The 25,986-nt window shown below is 44.5% G+C and overlaps 1 protein-coding gene across 1 annotated transcript in view; it reads right to left on the bottom strand.

Moving 5' to 3' along the window:
* Positions 1-25,986, bottom strand: part of LOC147689411 (vomeronasal type-2 receptor 26-like) — a 511,044-nt gene that overhangs the window by 146,726 nt on the left and 338,332 nt on the right. The window contains exons 2-3 of the mRNA XM_086939923.1: positions 9,155-9,382; positions 318-441 (exon numbers count right to left, since the gene is read on the bottom strand). Coding sequence (XP_086796049.1) covers positions 318-441; positions 9,155-9,382 — 352 coding nt within the window. The remainder of the gene's footprint in view (positions 1-317; positions 442-9,154; positions 9,383-25,986) is intronic.

The raw sequence follows: 25,986 nt of genomic DNA, 5'->3' as shown, positions 1-25,986 counted from the left end.
TAAAAGACAGCACTGGTTGGGAGTAGGTAGGGAGAGAGTATTAGAGAGGAAGATAAAGAGGGATTGAGAATGTGGTTTAGTTGACGACAATGGACTAATTTTGGCTTTGGCAGATCCTAAAATAATGGTGTTATTCTGTTCAAATAACTTTATTTCCATGTTCCGGCCACAGTGAATATATGAAAACTAAATAAATACAAACTAAGGAGGCGATTCACAAAGGCAACTTACACTTGTGAGTAATGTATATGTGCAATTCTTCCTATTTGGGTCTTTGGAAAGGACCATTGGTTGGCATGCAGTGTTTTAACACCTACCACTCTTGTTGGTAATCTCGCCTTCTGAGCAGAGGGCGCAGTCGTAGCAGCAGATGGGCTGACCCTTCCTAGGGACCTTCCTGTACCCAGGAGGACAGCTCTCACTGCACACAGAGCGAGGGACCTGGAGAGGAGGCGAAGAAGGGCTTTTGTGAGAAATAAACCGGGGAAGAGGCAAATATCCAATGTGACTTTATCACTCAAGCAGTGGATTGAGAGACAACGTGTATATATGCTCATATGAGAGACAAGAGGAGAATGAAATGAAGGGCATTTGTCATAGCTTCATGCACGTATTCCGGGGAGTGAGGGATGTGGGGCACATGTGATTGCATCAGTGTGAGGGATCCAGGAATAAGAGCTGGGGGACATGTGAGTGCATCAGTTTGAGTGATACTTGCAGGAAGAGATGTAGGGCACTTGTGATTGCCTCAGTGCAAGGGATACACTAAGGAAGAGATGTAGGGCACATGTGACAGTATCAGCGCCAGGGATACAGGGAGTGAGAGAGGCGGGAAACATGTGATAAAATCAGTGTGAGGGATTCATGCAGGGGGAGATGCAGGGCATATGGGATTGTACCAGTGCAAGGGATCCATGGAGGAGGAGATATGAGGTACCTGTGATTGCATCAGTGTGAGAAGAATCCAGGGAAGGAGTGATGCAGGCACATGTCATAGCATCAGTGTGAGAGATTCAAGGAGGAGGGCAGGAGGGGCACATCTGATACCATTAGTACAAGGGATCTATGGAGGAGGAGATTTGGGGCACATGTGATTGCATCAGTGCGAGGGATTAGGGAGTCAGAGATGTGGTTATAAGTCATAGCATCAGTACAAGGGATCCAGGAAGAAGAGATGCGGGGCACATGTGATTGCATCAGTGTGAGTGATACTTGGAGGGAGACATGCAGGTACATGTGACTGCAAGAGTGCAAGGGATCCAGGAAGTAAGAGATGTAGGAGGCACATGATCACTTCAGTGTGAGAGATCCAGGGAGGAAATACAAAAGGGCACATGATATTACAGAGCGAGGGGCATGTGGAGGAAGAGACACAAGTTACATGCCCTGTTAATACAGAGCCAGTAGTTCTGAGGACAATAAGGGTAAAGAGACTAGGTGCACTTAGCAGGCTACACAATGTGTCTAATCCACAGACCTACTTGAACGTCTTAAACCACTTCTTCAGAGTAAACATAAATGTTTGTGGGGAATGACAAGATTTTGCTGACTCCTTTCCACCTTTTAAATGGTCATGAGCAGGAGTAAATACACTTCCAGAGTGTTAGTGTGCAGGAAACCTCTACAGGATTGGTAAAAATGCAGAGGAAGTGGTTCTCACCAATAGTGCATCATTTGCTTTCTAAGAATACTTCTGAAAATGTTTAGGATTTCCCCAAAAATAATTACTTCTTACAAATACACGGGTGAACTTGTTGAATAATGTTTAAAATGTATTTTGTGAATGTGACAGTCACAGAACAAATTCTTGGAGCGAGGCAAAACAAAGATGATCTGCCAAAATATGTATTTGCAATTCAATTACATTATTTTTATTGTAATATGGAACTCAACAGAGTTCCATATAAAGAATGGAGCAATTCATCCTCATCTTCATTGCAACAAAATTAAAGCAAAAAAGAAAAAACATACCACTTCCGTTGAAAGATAAATTGGTTCATCCATACAAAGTTAGCACCTGGGGATCCATAAGCTATCCCTCAGATGACCTAAAACTGTGTAATTAACAAATCTAATTAACAAAATCTAATAAAAAACGTAATTCACTTCAAATATTTTCCACCTTATTGAGTGTAAACACGCAAAAACAGTTGTGAATACAATGAACCAACATTCAATAAACCTAATTTAGGTGGATCCACCTTTGTCTGACCAACTCTATGAGGCAAATCATGAGTGTAGAGTGAGGAAAGAAGAGGCATAAGCCGGCACCTCTGCTTTAGACCATTAGGTGTTACCATTTCACTGAAAAATCCTTGGTTCCCTCCAATCAGGACCTGAGTCCAAGTGGAAGAGTGCAAGGCAATTATTAAGCCCAAAGATGCGTAGGAATCCCTAGAGCAGACAGTTTCCTCCACTCTTTCCATTGGTCAACCCTGTTGAACGCTGAGGAGAAATTAATGGAAGCAGAATACGCAGCCTGCCCCTGGCCAAGGGATACTGTTCAATCAGGGTTTGGAAGGGTGTGATATCATTAAGGGTATCACAATTCTTACTGAAGCCAGCCTACTCAGCAGGTTTGAGGTTTTTGATAAATTCCCATTCCTGAAGATGAAGTAGTATACTTTTGGGAAATATTTTGCCAGTCACATCCAGGAGGGTGATTTGTCTGTAGCTGGCAGAAGTGGCTTTCAAATTGTTTTTACATAAGGGTACCACAATACTTCCCTTTCAAGAAGGTGGAATATCACCAGTCAGATAGCAGTACTGGAACAGTGGTCATAAAGAGATAGCCCATAAGGTGGCTTCCTGTTCAATGCGTGATATCAGGAGTTCTTAAGGACCCTCCCTGCCTGACCTTGTTACTCTCCCTGCCTCACCGTGTTACTGCGCAACCCCAACCCTCACAGGCTCTCTGTGATTCCCTCAATTCGTTCTTTATTGATAAGATTACCACCATCAAAAATAACATTCCTTCCCCTTCCTCATGTATAGCTTGCTCCTTACCTCCCATGAACCCTCGCTGTTTGTACGCATTCCCCCCCATTTCCCAGTCTGAATTCACCTCCCTATTACACACGGTCAGCTCAGGCTCCCCCAGTGACTGTTGTCCCCCTCAAATTTTGAAAGCTGCCTTCTTGGCCTGTCCGGGTCCCCCGCTAGCTTTCCTTAATAACTCACTTGCTACAGGCTCTGTCCCCAAGGCTTTCAAACAAGCAGTTGTTGTACCTATACTCAAAAAGCCTGGTGCTGATCCATCTGCTCTGAACAATTATCGGCCGATCTCCCTCCTCCACTATTTGGGGAAAGTTTTGGAGACCATTGTCACCCGATGCCACAGCTCTTTCATTGAAAAATCCTCTTTTCTTGATGACCAGCAGGCCGGGTTTAGACCGGCCCACTCAACGGAAGCTGTCATCGTGGCCGTAATGGATGCGCTGAGACAAGGCACCGATAAGAACCTGGCCCAAGCCCTTGTTCTATTAGATCTGTGGTCTGCTTTCGACACGGTCGATCACGTCATCTTGATCGACCATGTCAGAAACGCGGGCATTCAGGGCATAGCCTTAACATGGATCAGTTCCTTCTTGCACCAGCGCTCCCAATCGGTTCATCTATCCACCTTCTCTGCCCCCTACTCCTCACTTTCCTGTGGTGTCCCCCAGGGTTCTGCTCTTTCGCCCCTCTTATTTAATCTCTATATGCAACCCCTCTTAGCCTCCCTCCGTCACACCCCCGTTACCATCTTCAACTATGCGGATGACTTACAGTTAATCTTCCCCATCAACTCCTCTCCTTCTTCCTGTACCAACTTCCAATCCACTATGATTGCCATCTCTGAGTAGATGCATTTTAGCCAGCTGAAGCTCAATCCCAGCAAGACGGAGTTGGTATTGACAGGACGGTCCTCCAACCCTTGGAGCTCCAGTTTTTGGCCCCAATCTCTTGGCCCCCCACCCTGTCCTGTCAATACTGTGAAGAGTCTTGGCGTTATCATCTCTAGTGACTTATCCATGAGACCTCAAATTAACGCCGTCACTTCTGCTTGCTTCTACCATCTGCGCAGAATCTGTAATATCCAAAGGTTCCTCACTACACAGGCTCTGACACTTGTCATCATGGCCCTTGTCACCTCCCGTATTGACTATGCCAACTCCTTGTATGTGGGGATCCCTGCCTACCATCTTCATCGGCTTCAGCTGGTGCAAAATCAGGCAGCCAGACTGGTCTTTCAACAGCCTAAGCACCAACATGTCTCGCCCCTGCTAAGGAGACTGCACTGGCTCCCGGTAGCCTCTCGATGCATCTTCAAACTGGGCTGTACTGTTTTTAAGTCACTCCTTGCCCTTGCCCCAGCCTTCACTTCCCTCAGCCTCAAGCGTCACATTCCCCTGAGGAATCTTCGGTCTTCTGCTCACAACCTTTTAATCGTCCCCAGGTTCAAACGGAAAAAACATGGTGGCTCCTGTTTTTCCTTTCTGGCCCCCTCAACCTGGAACTCCCTTCCCTCTACTATACGACTCTGTCCCGATTACACCTGCTTTCCAAAACTTCTGAAAACCCATCTCTTCCAGCTAGCCTACGAATAAACCCCACTGCCTATCCTCCCTGCTTTGTCTATGAGCGCCATGAAACTGACTGGTGACCGTGCGCGGTAAAAATCCTTTTAACGTAACATAACATAACCCATAGCACATAAAATTCTTGCACCTTTATTACATCCCTCAATCTCCTCACAGGAAAGTGGGCAAAATATTTTCAGTGAGTCTGCTTCAACACTATTGATACACTTGCCTCTCCTGCTTAAATTACAAGCATAAAATTGTGAAATGTACTGAGTTCACTGATCATCCAGTATTGGAATAGCCTCTTATTGAACTCTAGATTTGCAGTATTTTTGTTGAGGTTCAAGGGGGCTTGGGTCCTTCTGTCTAGTTCCCCGTTAGTGATTTATCCTTAGAAGTGCCAAGTGCATATGTGAATTTATGGATGCTCCCTAGAGCTCGCTTTAAAAGGGGGCTGCCAACAGGAAACAGGTGCTTGGTTTCGTTATTGGTCCCTTGCCAAGTGGTTCCTGTTCCTGTGTTTCTACCTTGTTTCCCTTCCTTCGAGCTCCTTTCCAGCAGTCTTTTCTAGTGCTGGGTTTTGACCCTCTTTTTTCCCTGCCCCCCCTCCCTGTTTTCCTGTTCCCTTGGGTATTTCTGAACCCTTTTAATTGGGACCTGTTTTTGATCTTTGGTGACGTTCCAGGATTCGCGGCTGCGTTTCCTTGAGTTGTATCGTCCCGTAATTTTCCCTTTTTTGTATCCTAACCATCTTGTTATACGCATTGTTTGGGTGGTTTCACGAAGGAGCTGAATAACGGCCGTTTTTGTGCTACCTTCTTGTTCCTTTTTTAGATTGCAGGGGTTTTTTGGGTATCTTTCATATTCCCTTGATACAATTGTTACCCTTTTTGTCCAAAGAATTGTGAATTCCACCCCCTTAGTCATTCTCGGTGTTTCCCGAGGGGGCGTGGTTGGTCTGGGGTTACGCAAAGAAACAACCAATACGATTGCAGTGGATGAATTCCTGTTTCGTATCAAGCTACACCCGTTTGTTATCCGGGGTAAGCAGGGAGGTCGGTGGTTTGCTTGTGTACTTGGCACTGGTCATAGTAATAGGGGTGTGTTTAACCTTGTCCCCTTCTTTCATTTTAGTGGTCTCGTCTGTGTCAAGCTGTCAGCTGCCAAGAAGCCAGAGGAGACGAGTTGTGTTCCCCAAGACCTTGGGGTCCCTTGTTTTGTTACCCACCTTCTCCCGGTCTCGTGTTCTCCACCATCCGTTTTCGATTGCGGGTGTTGGGGGTCACGGTGAGGGTAGAGGATTGGGATGTTCTACACTCCTGCGGTGTTGGGCCGGTCGGCATCGGAACAATTTGGCTATTAAAGCACAATATTTATGAGAATTAAATGAAGTAGCAGCTTCCCTTAAATCAATCAATTTCCAATAATCCCACCTCCTTCATTCAGACACCTTCAGTCTAGTTCTTATACACTTTAGGTGGTTGATTTCTCCTGTGCTTCAGAATCAAAGACATATTTGTTTGTTTTCTTTCTATGAAGTTTATTTAACAATTCACCTGTTTTACAGCTCAGGGGATCTTAATAGGTAACTTGACACTTTTACCTTTATCTTTACTCCCAAATGTTTGAAAAAAGATAAAATGCTTTATGAACCAGAAGACAATGTCATCTAATGAAAAGACAGGGGGGGCCACGCTTACTGTTTAAATATCATGTCCCAGGTTCCTTATGTTCTAATTTGGCCAGTAACTGTACTCATTAGATTTGTTATACACTACACCATCTTTCCCAGAGTTCCAGGACTCGAGAGGTTTAAGCTCGAAATAAAGAGTTATGGAAAGAAATCTAAGGTCACCAAAATCAGTCCCCAATACCTCCAATTTAGTACACACTGCAAACACTTGATGGTATACCACCATATAATCAATTAGGGATTCACCTCAAGGGGAGTAAAAAGTGTTAGAGACTGGAGAGTCTTCTGGAAATCTGTCATTTAAGAAAATAAATCTGTGTAATCTCAGGCTTTCCAGGATATGTAAACTCGGCCTGTATGATCTAACAGGTAAGACAGCCTTAGGGAAGCACCACCCCTCATCCATTTTGGAGTTGTCAAAGGTCATGCAGGCAAAATTTGAAACTTTAGCATTGAAGTCCCATACAATAACCAAATGGTTTGGCTTCAGAACACTAATGCTATGAATGAATAAAAGCATGGAATCAACTGAAATATTATATAACTTCCCAGGGGGTATATATACGTTTACAAACAAAAGAGATGATGACAGCCCTCCATTCTCATTAGACAGTGCTAACTTTAAGCACAGGCAAATATTAGTGGGATGAGCAAATACCTTTGGATTCCAATTAATATAGTTGCTAAAAGGTATAAACCCGCACTTGATGTCTTATTCATTTTCTGCTGCATATTCGGCATTAAATGCTTCTACCTCAAGCGGACAATCCTGCAGATCAATGTGGGGTCTGACAGTCTGTAAGTGCCTGCCTGCTCGGCACCCGCGATTATTGTTTTCTGACTGCACTATGGCCCAAATTTACTATTATTTTTTGTTTGTGGCTGTGTCACTTTTTAGATGCAACAGTGATACAAAATGTTAGTTGGTATTTATTTACTAAGCCACTCAATGGCTGATTGTCTTGCGTGGCTGGTTAAATTTAATGTAACACAATGCAGCCCCTTGTGCGGTGTTGCGTTACACTACACCTGGAAGGCATTCCATGGGTGGAGTAAAGGTGTTCCCAAGCACCCACCTATAGATTTTGTTGCATTCCAAGATTTACCACAGTTAGAAATGCTACACCTTCCTCAGTGAGGTGTAATAAGTAGAAATACATTAATCTCGCCTCTTTACTTTCTCTTCCTATGCGTGATGCAGTCTCCATCACAAATAGGAAGTTGAAATTTCATTACAAGATTGTTTTGTGCAGGAAGGTATACCTTCATGCATAAAAACTGTTTTTCCCGTAACGCAGGCTTTCTTACAGCATGATATAAGGATGCCCGTGTTGGTGCTAGGCAGCACAGGGTGCACCAGAAGTTTAAGGGAGCTGAAGAGCAAAATGTATTAGTAGACCTGGTGATATATGGGGGCATATAGCATTCTCTGCACTGACACAAGTAGACTGATGGTTTCTTCAAATTCCAGATTCCTAATACCAGCTTGAAAATGGCTTAGTAGGTGTTTACAAGCAGTAGCAGTTCAGGAAATGGCAAAGTGTGCCACACAAAAATGAGAGTCTCATGTAGATGGAAGTAAACCCATTGTCACGTGGCCATGGGGGACATTATAATTTTCCCTAAGTTAGCATGAGCCCGCTGCAGACTATCTGATGCTTTGCGCACGTCACTACATGAGTTTATTTTGCAAATGTCTTTTCAGTATTCAGACATAAGAACCTATTACTGTGTTCATGCTTTGCATGTTCCTGGGATTTAGTCTTAACATCGTGAACAAGTTCGAACAACAATGTCCCTTGGTATTCTGTTCTGGTCGGGCATTAGCACCTAGAAAAAACATACAGATGCAGCTGTTGTTTGAGAATACATACTTTGGTCATATTGGAATACATGGGTAGGTAGCACACACTTGGAGAGTGACTTTCCAGAGACAAGAGCATGACAGCACCTATGATGTAGATCTTCCATCTGTAGTCTTAGTCACGGGTCTGCAGATAACACACCGGGATCTTCTAATATATAGTCATCCTGCTTTTGTGCAAGGGGAGGGTGGTTAGGCAACGCTGTTTCTCACTATGGCAGCTCTTTTCATGATTCATGGACTACTGGCTACGCTGACCGAATTTGTGTTATGCATTATTCTGCTTATTATGGCCGGTACATTGCATATTAGAGCATGTTAGTTAAAATAAATATTTTAAACTTGTTTGTATTTCTGTCAGATCTTATTGTGGAAAAGTACACGAGTGTGAGTGAAAGGGTGTGTTTTGTAATTGGGATTCCTGAGAGAGTCGGAAGAGTTGTGCTCTGGGATGTCTATTCACTCTGTACTCTGTAAGTAAGTAGGAGGGCAAGTGAGACACTATAGCTAGTCGGTCCTGGGCTCATGGGTACTAAGGTAGTGGGATGACTCAGTCCCTATATACTAAGGTCCCATAATCCTACGCATAGTTCTATGTTTGAGCAGAATCCCTGCAACACCACTCATGGTTTTACTGTTCTTTGCGATTAATGAATTGTGAGATTGCATGTCCCATCTAGGATGTTGCAAGGGTGCCTCCATTGGAGCCAGGCAGCCAATTGTGGACGGGTGCAGTGAGAAAGCACAGGAATGTGCCTTATCCCATAGATACAGCAAATTATTGCCCTTTTCTTTTGATGCAGAGCAGCGCAACAAAGTAACGTGCTATGCTGCCCTGTGCCAAAAACAAGTATATAAGACCCTCAGAGATTAGTGGGGCCCCTGAAATGCAATTTACGGGGGTTACCCCGCTAGTACAAACTGTCAAGGAAGAAACAATTACTTTTCCATTTGATCATGGTTGTCCTTTCACATCTATACAAATATCACCCTTTTTCCAAGTTTGCTCCCAAATCAGACAGGAGCCATTACCTGTTTAAAGTCGGGGTGCCAGTGAATGGCGCAGTCATCAATGACAAACTGTTTTTCCCCAGAAGGGTTTATTTGGAAGCGTCCCACTTGGATCCTTGTGGAATAACTGGAGTTGTAGAAAATCCAACTGGAAATGTCAAAGCGCGTGGGAGGGTCCCCTCGATTATCAAAGTATATTTCTTCACCGGATGAAGTTTTAAAATGAAGATTCCTCATGTAATGATGTAACTGGAAGAAGAGAGAGAGATAGAAAGAGGACACAGTAAATAAAGAACTATTAGCTTCAATAATACCTGCAGCAGTGGGCATCTACTTATCAACATACCATTTTTGCAGAAGAAGTTGTGAATAAAGCACATTTTGCCGGTCAGAGGTCACAGATGGAAGCAGGCAGTGGTGACACCCCTGATTAAGAAGCCCTCTTTGGATCGGAAAATTCCAGCAAGTTTTAGACAGATTTCTCTCCTTCCTTTTCTAATTTTAATCCTGGAAAAGGCGGTTAGCAATATTTTATCTTGTTTTTTGGAGGATAATCAACAACTGGATAAAGACCAATTTGGGTTCCGGCCGGGTCATTGGCCTGAGTCAGCCTTAACCACCATGCTGGATAACCTACGTATGCGGGCTGACAACAGGAATGCCACTGTTTTAGTGCTTTCTTGATATGTCTGCCACATTCGATACGATGAGCCACTCAATTCTGTTGGAAAGACTGGAAAAGATTGGGGTGAAGGGATGGGCCCTGCAGTGGTTGCGGTCCTATCTGGCTGGGAGACAGTAGGTGGTAACCTTGGCATCGTTCTCATCCTGCAAATCCCCGATAGTTTATGGGGTACCGCAGGGCTCTGCAATCAGCCCTATTCTCTTCAATATTTATCTGAAGCCTCTGTTTCCCATCATCAAATCGTTCGGGGTTGACCTGGTCAACTATGAGGGCAATACGCAACTGGAGTTCTCCATAGGAGGAAAACATGCAGTTCCCATGGATGCGTTTAAAGAGTGTATGCGTCAGACTGCAGGTTGGCTATGGAGGAACTTCTTGCAGTTTAATGGAGGGAAAACTGAGGTGCTGTACTGCTCCTCTGAGAAGTTATCTATACATATACCTCTGGAGTTCAGGCTTACCCCTGAGGAGCAACCTTTGGGCCCCGTCAGCACGGTGCGTAATTTGAGGTTTCTGATAGATAGGAATCTCCAAATGGAATTGCAGGCAAACAAGACAGCCAGTGTGTGCTCAGTCTGATGCGTATGTTGTCAGATACTTTCAACGCTACCTAAGGACTCCTGTTCCCTCATAGTAATTAGCGCAGTGCTTATCAGACTGGACTACTGCAACTCCTTGTATCTGGGGGCACCACAGTATATCTTTCAGGGGTTACAGAGAGTCCAGTCTGCAGCAGCAAAATTGGTACTAAATAGGCAACGTAGATCATCCACTAATCTTGCTCTGAGAGACCTCCACTGGTTGCCTATCAAGGAAAGGGCTCACTTTAAATCACTTTGTCTGGTGCACAGAGTGGTACACGATTTGGGCCCAGTCCCATTACAGGAAAGGTGTGCCTGGTATCTCCCCAAGTGACAGCTCCGCTCCTCCAGCGCAAGTCTGCTGGTAATTCCTAGATTCAAGCGTTCTAGGATGGGGGGGTTTAGTGTGGCTGCTGCTCACCTTTCGAATGAGCTACTTCAGAGTATCGGGCAAATCAATTCCCTAATTGAGTTCAGAAAGAGCCTAAAAACCTGGCTCTTTCCCAAGGCGTGATTTCTATTTGTTCAGTTTCTCTGGACCCTCTGCTTGACGGTTACTTCTTCTAGTCTGAACGCCAGGATACCCATAGGGTGGCAGTTTGTGCTATATAGAAACTTTTTGCATTACATAAATGGTCCAACCCAAAGCAGCTCAGGACAACTGAATTTGTCCAGGTGTAGTCCTGCACACCGACAATGCAGGGAGGAGCCATTGCCATGCTAGACTGAGGCATTCATTATGCTGCAGAAATAACAAGGTTGTAGAGACCACACTGTGCCTGTTGAAGGGGCATTGGATGGTGATACTCAGCAGACTGGTGCGATTGAAGTGATAGGTATTGCAGGAGTTGGTCATGCACTGATGGCAATAACTGGAGTCACTCAGTGGACAGTGCTAGGATATGGGTGGCAGGACTGGGTTACAAAGGAGCAGAATTACACAGGGCTTGCATTACCTTTGTGTCATGCAAGGTGATGCATGGCAATACAAACCATGGAATGGCATTTTATTGTGCCACACAGAGCCACCTTGCATGGCTTAGTATATCCCGATTAACTCATGACAGTTCAAATCGCTGCCTTGCAGTACTCTGCAATGAGAAATATTTTCAAATGTGGAGCATGAGCGTTCCCTTGCATCCACCTATGAATACAGATGCAATCCCAGTTTTAATAAAAAGTAGTCAACCTCTGGTTGCGTTAAAATGGCACGCCTTTCTAAGTGAGACATAATGAGGAGAAATATCTTTATTTATCTTTGTTATATCCTTGTTCAACTTGTACTTAATTATGTGGCTGGAATGGTTTAGTGCCGCAAGGTGTCCATTCTTGCACATAAATAATCCTTCTCCTAGCACAGGCCGACTTGCAGCTTGGTACAAGGGTGCCTGGGTTGATGACAGTGCAAGGAGTGAACAGAAATGCAGCATATTTTAGTAGATATGGCCCAATTTTGCTCTCTCCCTCTCATACAATGCATCACAATAAGTTGTCCTTGAATGGATTTACTAAGTCAACACAAAGCCAACTTGCATAGCTTTGCATGGCTTTGTAAATCCTGAGTAAGGCAGTGCAGCCCAAATCACTGCCTTGAAGAACCCTGCGTTGAGAAATTATTTCATGGGTGGAGCATGAGCGACCCCTTGCATCCACCCTTTGATACTGGTGTAATCCCAAATTTAATAAAAAATAGTGAACTGGGATTGCGTCTAAATGATATGCCTTTCAAAGTGGGATGTCATGAGGAGAAATAACTATTTCTCATGGTTATTTCCATTCAATGTTTACTGCATTCTTTGGCACACATAGAAAGAGGAAAATACCTTATAAGATTGAAACAATCCTCTTAACACACGCCCCCTTGCAGCATGATGAGAGGGTGTCTGGTTTGGTGCTAGGCAGTACAAATGCAGCATATCTTAGTAGATATGGCACACATTGTCTCTGTCCCCCTCATGCAACGGATAGCAGAAAGTTGTCCTGCTGCGTTGCTTTTCATGACTTCTTAGTAAATCTGCTCCAACGTGTCTATGTCTGTGGTTGTGTACTATTTATTGAAGAGGGAGGTGATGCATAGGTGGGTAGAATCTGTTGTGTTCATGCACAGGTCATCACAATCATAAGGAATTACTGAATTTGATGTTCATGGCAGATTTCCTTACAATTCACACAGTGAGGCAACTTGCTGTGCAGTGCTTTGCGAATGGGAGAGAATTGAAAACCATCATAATTTCTAAGATATGAAGCTCTCGAGCTTTCTTCCAGTGTTGGCGCACTTGTGGCTGTCAAGCACTGATACATCCATCCTGACATCTTGCCCGCATTGCAATGCAGCAGCAGGGTGCAGGAAGTTGTTGAAGAAGAAACAGTGGGACTGTAATTAAGTAGGTGGAGTGGAGAGCAGAATGCGTCTTCATGTGAATCTCTGAGCTTAAATGGTGGTGGAGGTGCAGTACCACTGCAGCTTGAGGGAGAAGCATGTGCCAGGCTGGGCATGCAGTGGTAGACCATAGAGGGCAGACCACCATAGCAGAGGAGCCGCATTGAAGGAAAAGCTACATAGAGCCGGGGTCATAGGTGTCAACATGTTCTGCTGACATCAGGCTCCAAATGTCATACCAATTGTGGCAGCCAGGTTAATTATCTGGCCCGCCAAGATGTCTCCGACAAATTTGGTGAGTGGACCATGATATGACTGACACGGCGCACTACAAAATATGTCCACTACACTCCCAGCCACACCAGAACTGGACAATGATGGTTAAGGGGCCACAGGGAAGGCAGGAAGTCTGTAGAGGTGCAATACAAATACCTCCAGTGCTACTGGCAGGCAACAGTGAGTCCCACCTTTGAGCTTGTTAGGTGGGGGTATTATGGAGGGTTGCAGAAGCACACAAGACCTTATTAGAGGGGCGTCCCCAGGGACTACAATAGCTGGCGGGAGGGGTGAAAAGGGGAACCAACTAATACAAATGGATAAATATGCAGTGTCTACGACATCCTCAGCACTACTTTCACATCTGGGGGAGCAGACCCCCATCTCTAAAGAATAGAACCACAGCAAGAAGGGAAACCCTCCTTAAAAGATATATTTCTGTCTATCCAAAGAGCGTAGGGTTTACTGAATTCACAAATGGATTCTTTGACATGGAGAAATGGACTCTCTACTGCAGACTGACATCAAGAAAATGGGTGAAAGGGTCACAGAGACCGAGACCTCGCTAGCCACACTAAAGGCTATTAAAAGGCCATTCGGCGTCGAAGGCACCACTTAATAAAAGACAATGTGATGATGATGGCAAGCTGTTAAGACTACAAGGGATCCTCCAGAAGGATCTATGTTTGAGTGGTGGGCTCCTGGAGTGGTTGAAGGGCATAGTGTTGAACTCTTCCTGGAGGACTTTATAATGCATAATTTGAAGACCAATGCCCTCTCAAGGTTTTTTCATCAGAACGTGACTATAGGGTCCAAACACTGCCTCCCTGTCCCATAGCCCCACACCGAAACATTACTGCATGCCTTTTAATCATTAATATAAGGATGCACTCCTACAAGTCCTCAATAAACTTACAAAATTAAAATGCCACCATATGCTTTTTCACAGACTTTAAGCTAAAAGTACAACTAATATGATGGGGTTTCAATGGTATGTAAAATGTGCTGAGAGTGAAAGCCCCATAGTATATGAAGTTTCTCCAGTGACGGTGCAAGTTTGTGGCAGAAGGAAAGACCTGACACTTTGTGACTTCAGAGAAGAGAGAGCCCATGGGAAGCATTTGATGAAGGAAAAGCATCTCCGGGATTGGAGACCAGGGAATTCTCTAGTGCTGTTTATTCCAGTAAGACCTTCGGGACTCCTGAAGGGAGAGATGCCCTCCTATAGCAAATGAGCCTTGGCATAGGTAGGCACATTGCCTGGACTCTTCTGGACCTCAATCCTGCTGTGTGAAGCCCCAAAAATGACTTGGAAATACAATGGAATTCCTGGGGGTGAGAAAAGACGACAAATTATCAGGGATGCAGCAGAACAACCTCTTAGCTCTACACTTTATTTGGAGTAACAGGTGCTCTGCATTGTTGGTGAGGCAGGTAGTTTCAAGTCTGCTATGCAGGGTGGCAGGGAGGGGGAAATTTAGCAGAGGGAAAGTTTGATTCACATCCACTTGGAAGAAACCCTAAAGTAACTTTAACTTGTGCCCCCACCATTCACAGTATTAGAAACAATGATGGTATTTAAGATGTGATTGAGGATGTTATAAATGTAGTCAATGAATATGTCATGAGGGATTTATTATGCAAGGGTAAAAGCAGTGCATGGTGAGGGCACAGATTATAATTACTTTTTGGCAGGAGTTATTGTTATTCGAGATAACTGTTGATTCAGTGATTTTGTTAGTTTTAAATGGTATGTTTTACATGTCATTTTCACCTAACTATAACATCCCTTTAACCTTTGGTTTCTTCAGTGAATTTCTATGTTTTTCTTTACATACAGTTGTTTTACATGCCATTTTCATCTATAATGTCAAATCAACCTTTGTTTTTTCAGTGAATGTTTTATTTTAGGGAATGTAAAGTAAGATGTCCATCGTAATGCACAGCAGGGGGTGCTTGATGGAGGGTCTGGGTTGGCATTGTCTATTGTGCTTCCCCTGTCAATGCTTGTTGCCCCTGCCCCCTCTTTCTTTTCCTCCATTGCCCAAGTCCATACCTCATCACCCTCATTCAGCCCTGCGTAGCCATTGTTCTGCCAGTGCCCTACCTACCTGCCCTGCACAGTTAGCTTGTTTTAAGTACCCACTTCCTCCCTTCCTTCTACTGGGGAGGCTCAGCCAAGCAAATGATGGCCTACTGTTACAAACACACTCACACACTGGCTAGACAAAGGAAGCATGCTAAACAACGCATCATTAATGCAACAATGCCAAAAACAAAAATCCACAGGGTTAAAAAAGTTTGCAAGTTGCAACCACACACATCCAAAGCCATTTAATTTAACACACTTAAAACAAAGGTGAAATATCACAAAAAACACATTTTGTATTTTTAATTGAATGCCATCGATGGTGATATTTAAACTCAACAGACACCACAGAAACAGCTCTTTCATGCACCCATGAATAGCTCTGGGCCTACTAGCTGAGAAAGGCCTATTTTTAGCAGACTACTGGGCTACATAGTGAATTAAATAAATATTGCAAATTGATTTCAAAACATGGAGAAAAATTTAGTGAACTGTGCAACATGTTTCCTTTATAAAATAATAAAAATTACTTACAAAGAAACAACAAGGCCCCAACTGAAACTACAGGCCACCCACCACAATATTAAAAAAACAAAACAATGAAAAGTACAAATACATTTAGGTACATGGCCCCAACCAATTTTCCAACTTACTTGTGAAATCTCAAACTCAGTAACAGTAAAAACTTTTATTTGATCCAGACCTCAACTGAGATCAACAAATGCAAAATTAGAATAATGTTAAATACTCATACAAATGCTTAGCTAAAACACTTTTGCTTTTTTAGGCTCACTGTAAGATGGTCAGTAACGATGTTCAACCACCTACTCAAACAACATTAGAATGAATTGGGTAGAATAAAATCTTCTGATTGAACTTCTTGTTTAAAACAGCTTTAAAAACTTTTTAAAAACATAAACAGATTATGACAAACATATTCATTAACCAGAGCAGAGAAAGCTTTATACTTTAATTGAATTGGGATTATGTAACGTCATCGGGCCTTAACTATGCTCTCATTAGGACAGATTAATAAAGCGTGGAACAAATCTTGTTGGCCACCTTTGCAAAGTTCACATAATATAACATTAGTACCATCCCAGCTAGCTAAAAAAGTGGCTAAAGGTAGTATACCAAAGCTTAAAAGTAAAATACACCACCTTACTCCGTGCTCTAATTGAAAACCCAAGTAAGGGACAGAAGTTTTGAAATATTTTTGTACAGCAAACTGTTTATAGTGCTTCAATTGACTACAGTGATCTTTATCAGATTCAAAACTGATTCTAGGGCCCAAATGTTTTAAAAACAATTTCAGGTGTGCTGGGGACCAATCCTGTAAAAGTGCAACCGTGCATTGTGAGACCTTTAAGGCTTTTACCATATTCTTATTAAAAGTATACCCAGACACTTCCTCTCTAAAAGTCTCCAATTTTAACAAATCTCTTAAGGTGTCTGGGGCTGCATGTATTATATTGTAGGCCCACCTAATAATATTAGATAATACTCTGGCAAATATTCCCGTTACCGATAGCTCAAGACTTAGGGCTTGAACTGGGACCAACTGGGCCACTTTTATCAGTTTTTGGAGTATGGTCCCTTCATTTACTTTTAGAGATTGCATGTATTAATTTGTGAATATTCCATGGCATATGATAGGATTGGAGGGGTTTTCATACTGTAGACTTCCAGCATTGAAGTAAAGTGTCTACTTCCTGTGGAAAAGTACAATCTCTGTAAAGTCCCAACATGGAAATCTGCCTTCCGGTTCAGGTGGCGAAGGTGGGCTTTATCTAGGAGGTGGGAAGTGAATGTACGACCCAAATACACATACTCTGCTACAGTCTCTAATGGATTGTCTCCTAAAGACCAAGTATAGGTTAAAGGCTTCCTTCTGCCACTAAAGGGGAGTGCTTTAGTTTTATTAATACATCAGGAAGTTTTCAGTCGCATAGAGATTTAGTTCATTCAAAGATCTTTGTAAACCTATCGGGGTCTGGTCAAGAATTACAATATCATCTGCATACATTAAACACATTATATCTACTTGAGCTAAATATGGAGGAAAATGTTTACTTTGAGAGAGACGCCCTGGGAGGTCGCTGATATAAATAAAAAATAATAAGGGAGCTACTAAGCATCCTTGTTTTAGCCCGTTCCGCGAAGGGATGGGTTTGGTTAGGCCTTTTTTGCCCCCCTTTTGAACTCTGCACCATTTAGATGTATGAAGGGAGATTATTATTGTTAAGAGATCTTTGCGTATCCCTAATTTAGCCAATTTTCTCCATAGTGTCTGACGATCTACACTATCGAACGCCGTCAAGAAATCGATAAAAGCACAATATAAAATTTGGCCGTTTGACTTCACAAACTTATCAAACACAGTTTGAAACACACCAATATTGTCCAATGTAGAATGTTTGGGTGAAACCCAGCCTGATATATAGGAATTACTTTCCTGGAAAAAGCCCAGCATTTTAAGTGTTCCAAAATACAAGCAGCAAAGATCTTACCGGAGGCATCTAGGAGAGCTATTTGTCTTCTGACACCTTTTTTTAAAAGAGGGACAACCACGCTCCCTCTCTAAGGTTCAGGAATTTCTCCACTTTCCAGGCAATATTGGAAAAGAGAGGCTAAAAATGTTCCCCAGTCATCTGCGTTTTTTTGTAAAACTTTGATAGGAATCTTATCTGGACCTATTGCCGCTGAAGACCTGGCAGAGGAAATCAAAATAGAGATCTGAATGGCTGAGATTTCCATTGTATTCTGTTCTGGAAGTTTCATTGATGCCTGATCCAGTCCAGGGGATGAAAGGTCTTGATGGTTGCATTTATAGAGCCTTAAGACATACCTTTCCCAATCTGATGATGAAACAGGAGTCGCTTCAACAGATTTTCGTATCCCATCTGTGTGGAGATTATTTTCCAGAATGCTTTATTGTTATTATGTTTTACTGATTGGTGGATGTCTACCCAGACATAATCTCTCAGAGCTTGTCTTTCTTCGCCTTTTTCCGTTGGAGTAGTTTTTTCAATTTCCTTATTTCTCCTTGTCTTAGTATGCCAAAAGAACGGAATTGCGTCCTAGTCAATTTATTTCATTGTCGAGAATTATTATTTTCCAGAGTTTTTTGCGCCTAGCATGTCTTAACAAGTTTTTGTCTTGAAATACTACCTTGGAGAGAGGCAACTACCGTCTGTAAGGTTACCTCGAATCTGTTAATTGGATTACCAATATTGCTCACTGATGTTAACAAATTTTGTGAGATCATATGATTTATTTTACTAATTGCTTCAGAGTTCCAATGGATCCTTCCTGTTTTCTGATTTACAACTGCCTGGCCATCATAGGAGTGGAGAGACCACGGAGAAAGGTGATGGGTATAGATTTCAACTTCCACAGTAAGTAGTGCATGATCGCTTTCATGTGAATGTCTAGTAGAGAACAATTGAACCTTAGAGAATAAGTCTAGGCTGCAGATGAAATAGTCTATAATTGAAGACTTAGTTGGGCCCAATCTGGTAAATGCCACTGGGGTATTTCCATCTTTTCTCCCATTAATTATTACGCCAATATTTGCTTCAATGGATGACAAACGCATTTTCCCCCTTTTGTCTGCTTTTAATTCGTCGGGGAGGACAGGAGTTGGGATCTGGCAGGGTTCTTCATATGGAGATTTCCCCCTATTATAGATTATTGAATTTGAGCTCTTACCATTGAAGTCACCAGCCATAATCATCATAGGGTATCCCCTTACTTCTAGTATTGATTCAATTTCCTTGAATGTTTTAATCAGGTTTTGATCTTTTGAGGTACCTGGTGGAAAATAAATATTAAAAAGTAAGAGGTCAGATAAAGACTCCAATCTTTCTTTCCAGCACTTAATGCTGATGTATTGAACATTTGGGAGTGATAGCTCGAGTTCCTCCGGGTCCCAATCCATCTCTTTTCTCAATAGGATTGCTGGGCCTCCTTTTGCGTGACCTCTGCTGGAAGCCTCTGCTGATTTAGCGAACACCAAGTAATCTTTTTGCGTGAAAGTTGTTGTGGACCATGTTTCTTGGAGTAATATGATAGACGGTGGATGTTCCATAATAGAAAGCAAATTTTCAGTTGTCTTTCCCGCGATGTTCCATGACGTAATAACATGCCTAGCACTAAAAAGGCATTTTCAAATCTTTGCCAAACTTATTCCTGTTTAGAGAACCCGCAATCCAAGCCCAGGAATGTTCATCCAGATACGGCTTTTGCCGTGAGTGTGATCCGTCCGAAATTTGGTGAACACCATCTTTTATAGAGATATGCAGGGGAATATCTTGCGCATTTTTCCTTTCTTTTTCTTCCGTTCTCTGTTGTTTGAAGTTATTAATAGAGGTGCCTTTCAATCCTTTGGCTTCCCTTATCCCTTTACATATGGAGCTGGCCTTTTTAACCATAGCAATATCGAAACCATTTTTATGAAGAGTGCATTGTTCTTTAATTATGATAGCTTCGACAACATTAGACCAAAACTCCCCCCACCTAAACTGTTTGAATCTGGGGGTCACTTAGTACTACTAGATTTTAAAGTCCCGGTTAGTTCATAGGGTTTTAGGCATCTTTTTAAGAAACTCGAGCCTGAACCGTGCAGTGATTTGTACGCTGAGCAAACTGATTTAAACTGGATTCTTTTACCTACATCGAGCCAGTGTAGGCCTCTCATTTTTTGAGCTACAGGTTCTAACTTGGGAATGTTCAGAACCAACCTGGCTTCTGCGTTCTGGAGACACTGAAGTTTTTGTAACAGCTGAGTTTGTATCCCTACATAAAGAGCATTGCCATAATCTAGTTTAGATAGAGCTAACACGGTAACCAGGGTTTTGGCGGTGTCAGATGGGATGTATGGCACCAGTTTCCTAATGAGTTTCAGAGTATACCATACCGATGAGGAGAGATTATTTTTTTGTGCCTCAAAGGTTAGTTTGGGGTCAAGTCAAGTCAAGTCAAGAATTCTTTATTCAATGATTAAAAATCACCATAAAAGCACATGTATATACAACCAATTAAAATCCAAATAAATCATTATCAGAATCCTACTTGTAGTACAATCTAATTCTTTAAAAAGGAGAAAAGACAAACTGAGTTCTAAAAAAGTACAATAGAGGTCTTGACAATCATATCCCCCCTCTGGTTACCCTTAGTCGGACTGCCACTTTAATAAAATTCATAATGCAGCACAAAGTCAACGGGTCAGTTGCTTGTTGTAAATAAATTAAGGCCTCTCGAGCATGCTTCATTTTAGCTTGTTTTAAAATATTTACCTAGAGTCTAAGCCTAGGCGTTGAATAAAAAGGACACAACAATACAAAATGAAGGGAATACTGCAGGGGCCTATTGTGGCAACCGCAGGTTCCCTTCTGCTCAATTGTGGTTAAAAACCAAACTGGTGACGCTAATAAATAAGGTAATATATTGAGCCTAAAATGACACATTAAAAACCTATCCTGGGCATTACACATAAGGTATAAGTATGGCTCCATTCCCTCAGTGCTCTGAACAAGACTATGGGCCCTCACAGTCTTTTTGGACCCTTCGGCCTCAGCTCTCTTTGTTATTTTCCGGGCTAAAAAAGCTCTCTTTACGATCACTTTATGCAGAGGTACAATTGCTACCGGATCGACAAAAAGATTCTGTTCGACCTGTCTGCTTGTGGGAAGACTCTAACCATCATGATTTATTTTTGTCCCCCTTAGCCTCCCAGAGTTTCTATTTTTATTTTTACATGAGTCCATCAGGAATTTTTAATGCTGTCAGGGGGCTAGGTGTTCCTTGGCGATGACGCCATTTTTCCCTCATAACTTGTGAGGCCTAGTCACCCCCCTTGAAAATCTAGGGATCTCCAGAGATCTAAAATGGTGTCCACCAACTGCCATAACGGACACTACTGGAGGACAGGTCCATAGGATAACATTAGGGAACTTTCTGGAATTAACTAGAGACTTCTGCAGGTCTCAGGCTAACCTATATAAGGCCAGTGACCAGCAGCCATTTTGTGCTGACCCCAGAGTAGAGGAGTGAGGCAGTGGTGAGAGGAGGTGGACACACTGAGAGCAGCTAGTTTGTTATTGAGGCTGACAGTTACTTCAGAGGATTGTTCCCCCTTCAGCCTTTGACCGATCCCTCTCTCAAGACAACAACTACTGACAAAGAAATCGAACTACTGGAGGAAGAAGACCCTTCTATCTCAGAGCCCCAGTAAAACCACTCAGAACACTCTTAATTGAGGGTATTCCTGACTGACCATACCCAGCGCTGTGCTCACCGGTGTTGTGGATCAGCTGTAGTGAAGGTGGGCGTCTGTGGCACCTTAGCGCCCTGAAGAGCGAGGGCGCCGTGTGTGCACATCCTTCCTGAGAGGCCGGAGCTGAAGGTGTCTGAGGAAGAGTAGCGGCGCTGTGTTAGCGGATTGTGGGACCCCGGGGGCACCAGCCGCGTCAAGCAGAGCAGGAAGTGCTTCCGCGCATGCCCTCAGCGCGCCCGCTATCGAAAGCAGGAGGGGCCTAGGGTCGGGCAGGCCCAGGAGAGCAGCGTCGACGTGAAGAGCAGTGTCCTTCCTGTGAGCGAGTGCGGAGGCGGGAGAGGTACGAGTGCGTCCGCGCATGCCCGGAGGTTCAGCGCGACTGCCGGCTTGACTGAAGAGGCGCCGGAAGGTTTCCAAGAGCGCCGCCTCAGCCACAGTTATCCCCCCTGCGTGCGAGCGCTATCTGCGAAGCCAGCGCTCGGAACGAAGACTGACCGGCCAACCCCTAGCGTCCTGTTAGTCAACAAACCATCGTGCTGAACTGCAACGAAGCCTTGGAGGCGGGCGCCAAGTAAAGATCTGTGAACTGTGGCGCACCGGCCACCAAGACAGTAAGGAGAGAGGGGGGTTGAGAAAGGAAAGGGCTAAATCCTCCTTGGTGTAGCGCTAGAATCATAAATCAAAGCGCCTAACCGAGTGACCTGTTATCCCATCTACGTTAAGACCTGAACTGTGTCAGAGTAAGCGAAGGGGGGGGGGGAAGAGTCACATAACCCCAACCTCACTTCTATAGGCTTCTGACAAGTGGCTATTAAGCTAGAAATTAGTGGGGAACTTAAACTAATATCAGAAGAGCGCTGACAGGTCTTGTTAGAAGGGAGTTTCCATCAGATACTCCTAGCAGTTGTTGTGAAAAGCAGTAAAACCAGTGGAATTCTTGCAGGTCACTCTGTGTGTGCAATCTAGCACTAAGTTAAGGTGCAGATAAAGGGATAAAGGGCATAACCCTGAATGTGGTAAACTAACCAGTGAATTGGCAAGTTGTATTGATGAGGTATTGCTGACATTGTGTACTAATGTAGGTAATCCTGCATAGGGTGAAACTAATGGGTTTCTCTTAAATTATCAAACGAGTTACTTTTATACCTTACTGAACCCTTGTTAATTGAATGTGATTTACTGCCCTTTTTCCACAGCTGGAGGAGTGAAAAGTAATTTCTCAAAGCAAAAGTGTAATGTTTACTCCTAAAAGAAATTGATGTTGTATCCTGTATGATTTAAATCCAAAGAGACATATTATTTTTATAAAAGGTAACGGTATTTTTCCAAACAGAGGTGTTGTGTCTTTATTTTAGTGGTTCATCACTGTGTTACTGTGAGTGAGACTTGTAAGTACTTAGCCAACGCCTTGAGTTAGCTGTAGACCACTACTGTGCCAAGCTACCATATGTAGGCTTGGGTAATCTAGGTCCAACATAATTGGTGTTTCAGCGGTGGGATAGCGGATTTGTACTTACACTCACTTATTAGTAACGCAGTGCCAACCACGAGACCTCACCTGGAGTTTTCTCCCTGCGGCCCTCCTAATTTACATTTTTGATTTTTCTAAATTTACTTCTGGTGGTGGGTGGAGGTTGACCTCAAGTCACTTTGTGGATTTCTCCTGTGTAGCATTGTATACTTCATATAGAAATGGAGATAAATGTGGAAGAGCTAGACAATTATACTGTGCCCCAATTGAAGGAATGGTGTCAGCAGCAGGGGGTGTTTTTCAAGAAAGGCGCCAGAAAAGTTGAGCTGCTGACCAGTATCCTGGCATGGGTAGAGGCTCATTCCGGGGAGGAGGTAGATCCTGAAGGGAGTGATAAGGACACTGTCCTAGAGACCGCAACACTGTACCAGGCGGGAGGGGAGAACCTTGTAACAGGTCCTAGAACACCTTCCAGGGTGGGCAGTAGCGTGTCAGAGAGGGGCCTGACCGACGCCGAGTTAGAAGATAGGAGGGAGGAGAGGAGGATGAGAATAGAACTAGCCAGGATGGACATGGTGAGGGAGGAAAAGAGGTTGGAGCATGAGCGGACCATCAAGGAGATGGATTTGCAAGCCCTAAAGTTACGTACCCCCAAACCAGAGAATGGTGGCAGCGATATTCAGACCAACACCAGGGAACCTAGACCGTACCTACCAAAAGATATTATGGCTTGTTATGTACCCAGTGACGACATTGCTAAATGGCTAGCCGCCTACGAGGTCTCGCTGAGGGCCCATGGGATTCTGGAAGTCCACTGGGGAGGTGGGTTATACAAATACATGCCCCCCACTGGCAGGGATACTTTGTTGGCCCTTGACCAGAGTGAACAGACCTACTATCCGGCTATGAAATCAGCGCTGCTCAAGAAGTTTGGGTTGACCCCTGAGAAATATAGGCAAAAGTTCCGGGGCAGCTACAAGCTGGGCACACAAAACTGGGTAGATTTCTTGGACTACTCCAGGAAGGCCCTGGAGGGTTGGGTAAGAGGCAGCGAAGTAGGAGACTATGAGGGACTATATGACCTCATACTCAAGGAACACCTACTCGAGAAGTGCCTTCCCGAGCTAAGACAGCATCTGGTGGACAGCAAGCTGACCAGCCCCAGGAAGCTTGCTGAGGAGGCGGACATCTGGGTTAGTACCCGGGTGTCGACTAAGGGGACTGGAGGGAATTCCCAGAAGCAAGGACAGGGCGTCCCCCAGAAGAAAGAGGGAGGGGAAACTAAGAGGGAGTTCTCAAAAGGGCCACAAAATACTTTGCAAGGAAGGGGCAGAGGATTCATCCCCAAGAGTAACCCCCCTCGCAACCCTATCCCTGGCCAAAGCCAGCAGCCAAGGGTTGTTCATTGTTTTGAGTGTGGTGGTGTGGGACACTATAAAGGAGATGTGAGATGCCCAAAAAGACCACCCCCTCCCGCTGGAGGAAAAGCCCCGGGAATCACTAGTGTAGTGCTCGGGGAGGAGATGCCTTTGGTTAATGGAGGGGAGCGGGCGGGTGTCACCTTAGTGTCCCTGGGAGATAAGGAGATGGTTCCCAAGACCCAGCTGCCCTCTAATACTACTAAGTAGGAGCAGTGGGTCACCATCAATGGCCGTAGAGGGGAGGCTCTGAGAGACACAGGAGCCAGCATGACTATGGTAAGGAGTCAGCTGGTGTCTCCAGAGCAGGTCATCCCAGACGTACTCCATCCCGCCGTAATGGCTGACGGCAGATTGGGCCACTACCCTGTGGCTGAGGTTCCCTTTGAGTGGGGAGGGGTTGCAGGTCCACTTCGAGTTGCCGTAAGCCCTGCCGTGCCTGTTGACTGCCTGTTAGGGAATGATATGGAGCACAATGCTTGGAGGAGGGTGGAGTACCAGACTCACTCTGAGATGCTGGGACCCCCTGACTGGACTTGTGTCAGCACAAGGTCAGCGACTGCCCGAAGGGGGAGTTCACTTACGCTGGAGCCTGGAACAATGGCCCAGCCGGCTGCCAGAGAGGAGAAGGACAGGAGGCCGGAGGACCCTGCCTCGACATCTCCACCTCGTGAGACAGCTGGACCACCTGCGGAGGTGGATCTGGAGTCCACAGGGGAGAATGTTGCTTCCTTGGAGAACCTACCCATCCCTACTGAATGGCATGTGGAGGGAGGTCCTTCCAGGGAAGAATTCTGTGAAGCTCAGAAAGAGTGTCCTACTCTCGAGGGGCTGCGGCAACAGGCCAACGCCCAGGCAGCAGGAAACATTGAAGGGAGTTACCGGATTTACTGGGAGGATGGACTCCTCTACAGTGAGCCCAAGGCACCTGGCCATGGTTCAGCCAGAGCCTTGGTGGTCCCTCAATGCTTTAGAGCCTTTCTACTGGAACTGGCTCATGAGATACCATTGGCAGGGCATCTAGGACAGGACAAGACCTTTGCCCGGCTTGTCCCCCACTTCTATTGGCCTCGAATGAAAGTGGCGTCTGACACATACTGTCGGACGTGTGTGTCCTGCCAAGCTAGTGGGAAAACAGGAGTGAAGCTTAAAGCTCCCCTGGAACCACTACCGGTCGTTAGCACCCCCTTTGAGAGGGTGGGCATCGACATTGTGGGGCCATTGGATCCACCAACTTCAGCTGGTCACCGGTTCATACTGGTTTTGGTGGATCATGCCACACGGTACCCAGAGGCCATACCTCTGAGGACCATCACTGCACCTGTGGTGGCAAGGGCCCTGATGGGGATCTTTACCCGAGTGGGTTTCCCCAAGGAGGTTGTGTCCGACAGGGGGACTAACTTCCTTTCAGCGTACATGCGGGCTATGTGGAAGGAGTGCGGAGTTACCTATCGGTTTACCACTCCTTATCACCCACAAACCAATGGTCTTGTGGAAAGGTTTAACAAAACCTTGAAAGGTATGATACGGAGTCTACCTGAGAGCCTGCGGAGGAAATGGGACATCCTCCTACCCTGTCTCTTGTTTTCTTACAGGGAAGTGCCACAAAAGGGAGTGGGCTTCAGCCCCTTCGAACTTTTGTACGGGCACCCTGTACGGGGACCTCTCAGCCTGGT

Source organism: Lissotriton vulgaris, chromosome 10 (genome assembly GCF_964263255.1).
Source record: "Lissotriton vulgaris chromosome 10, aLisVul1.2, whole genome shotgun sequence".
In the NCBI taxonomy this organism is placed as follows: Eukaryota; Metazoa; Chordata; class Amphibia; order Caudata; family Salamandridae; genus Lissotriton; species Lissotriton vulgaris.
The sequence above is the reverse complement of the archived record's forward strand: the minus strand, read 5'-3'. Positions and strand labels throughout refer to the sequence as shown.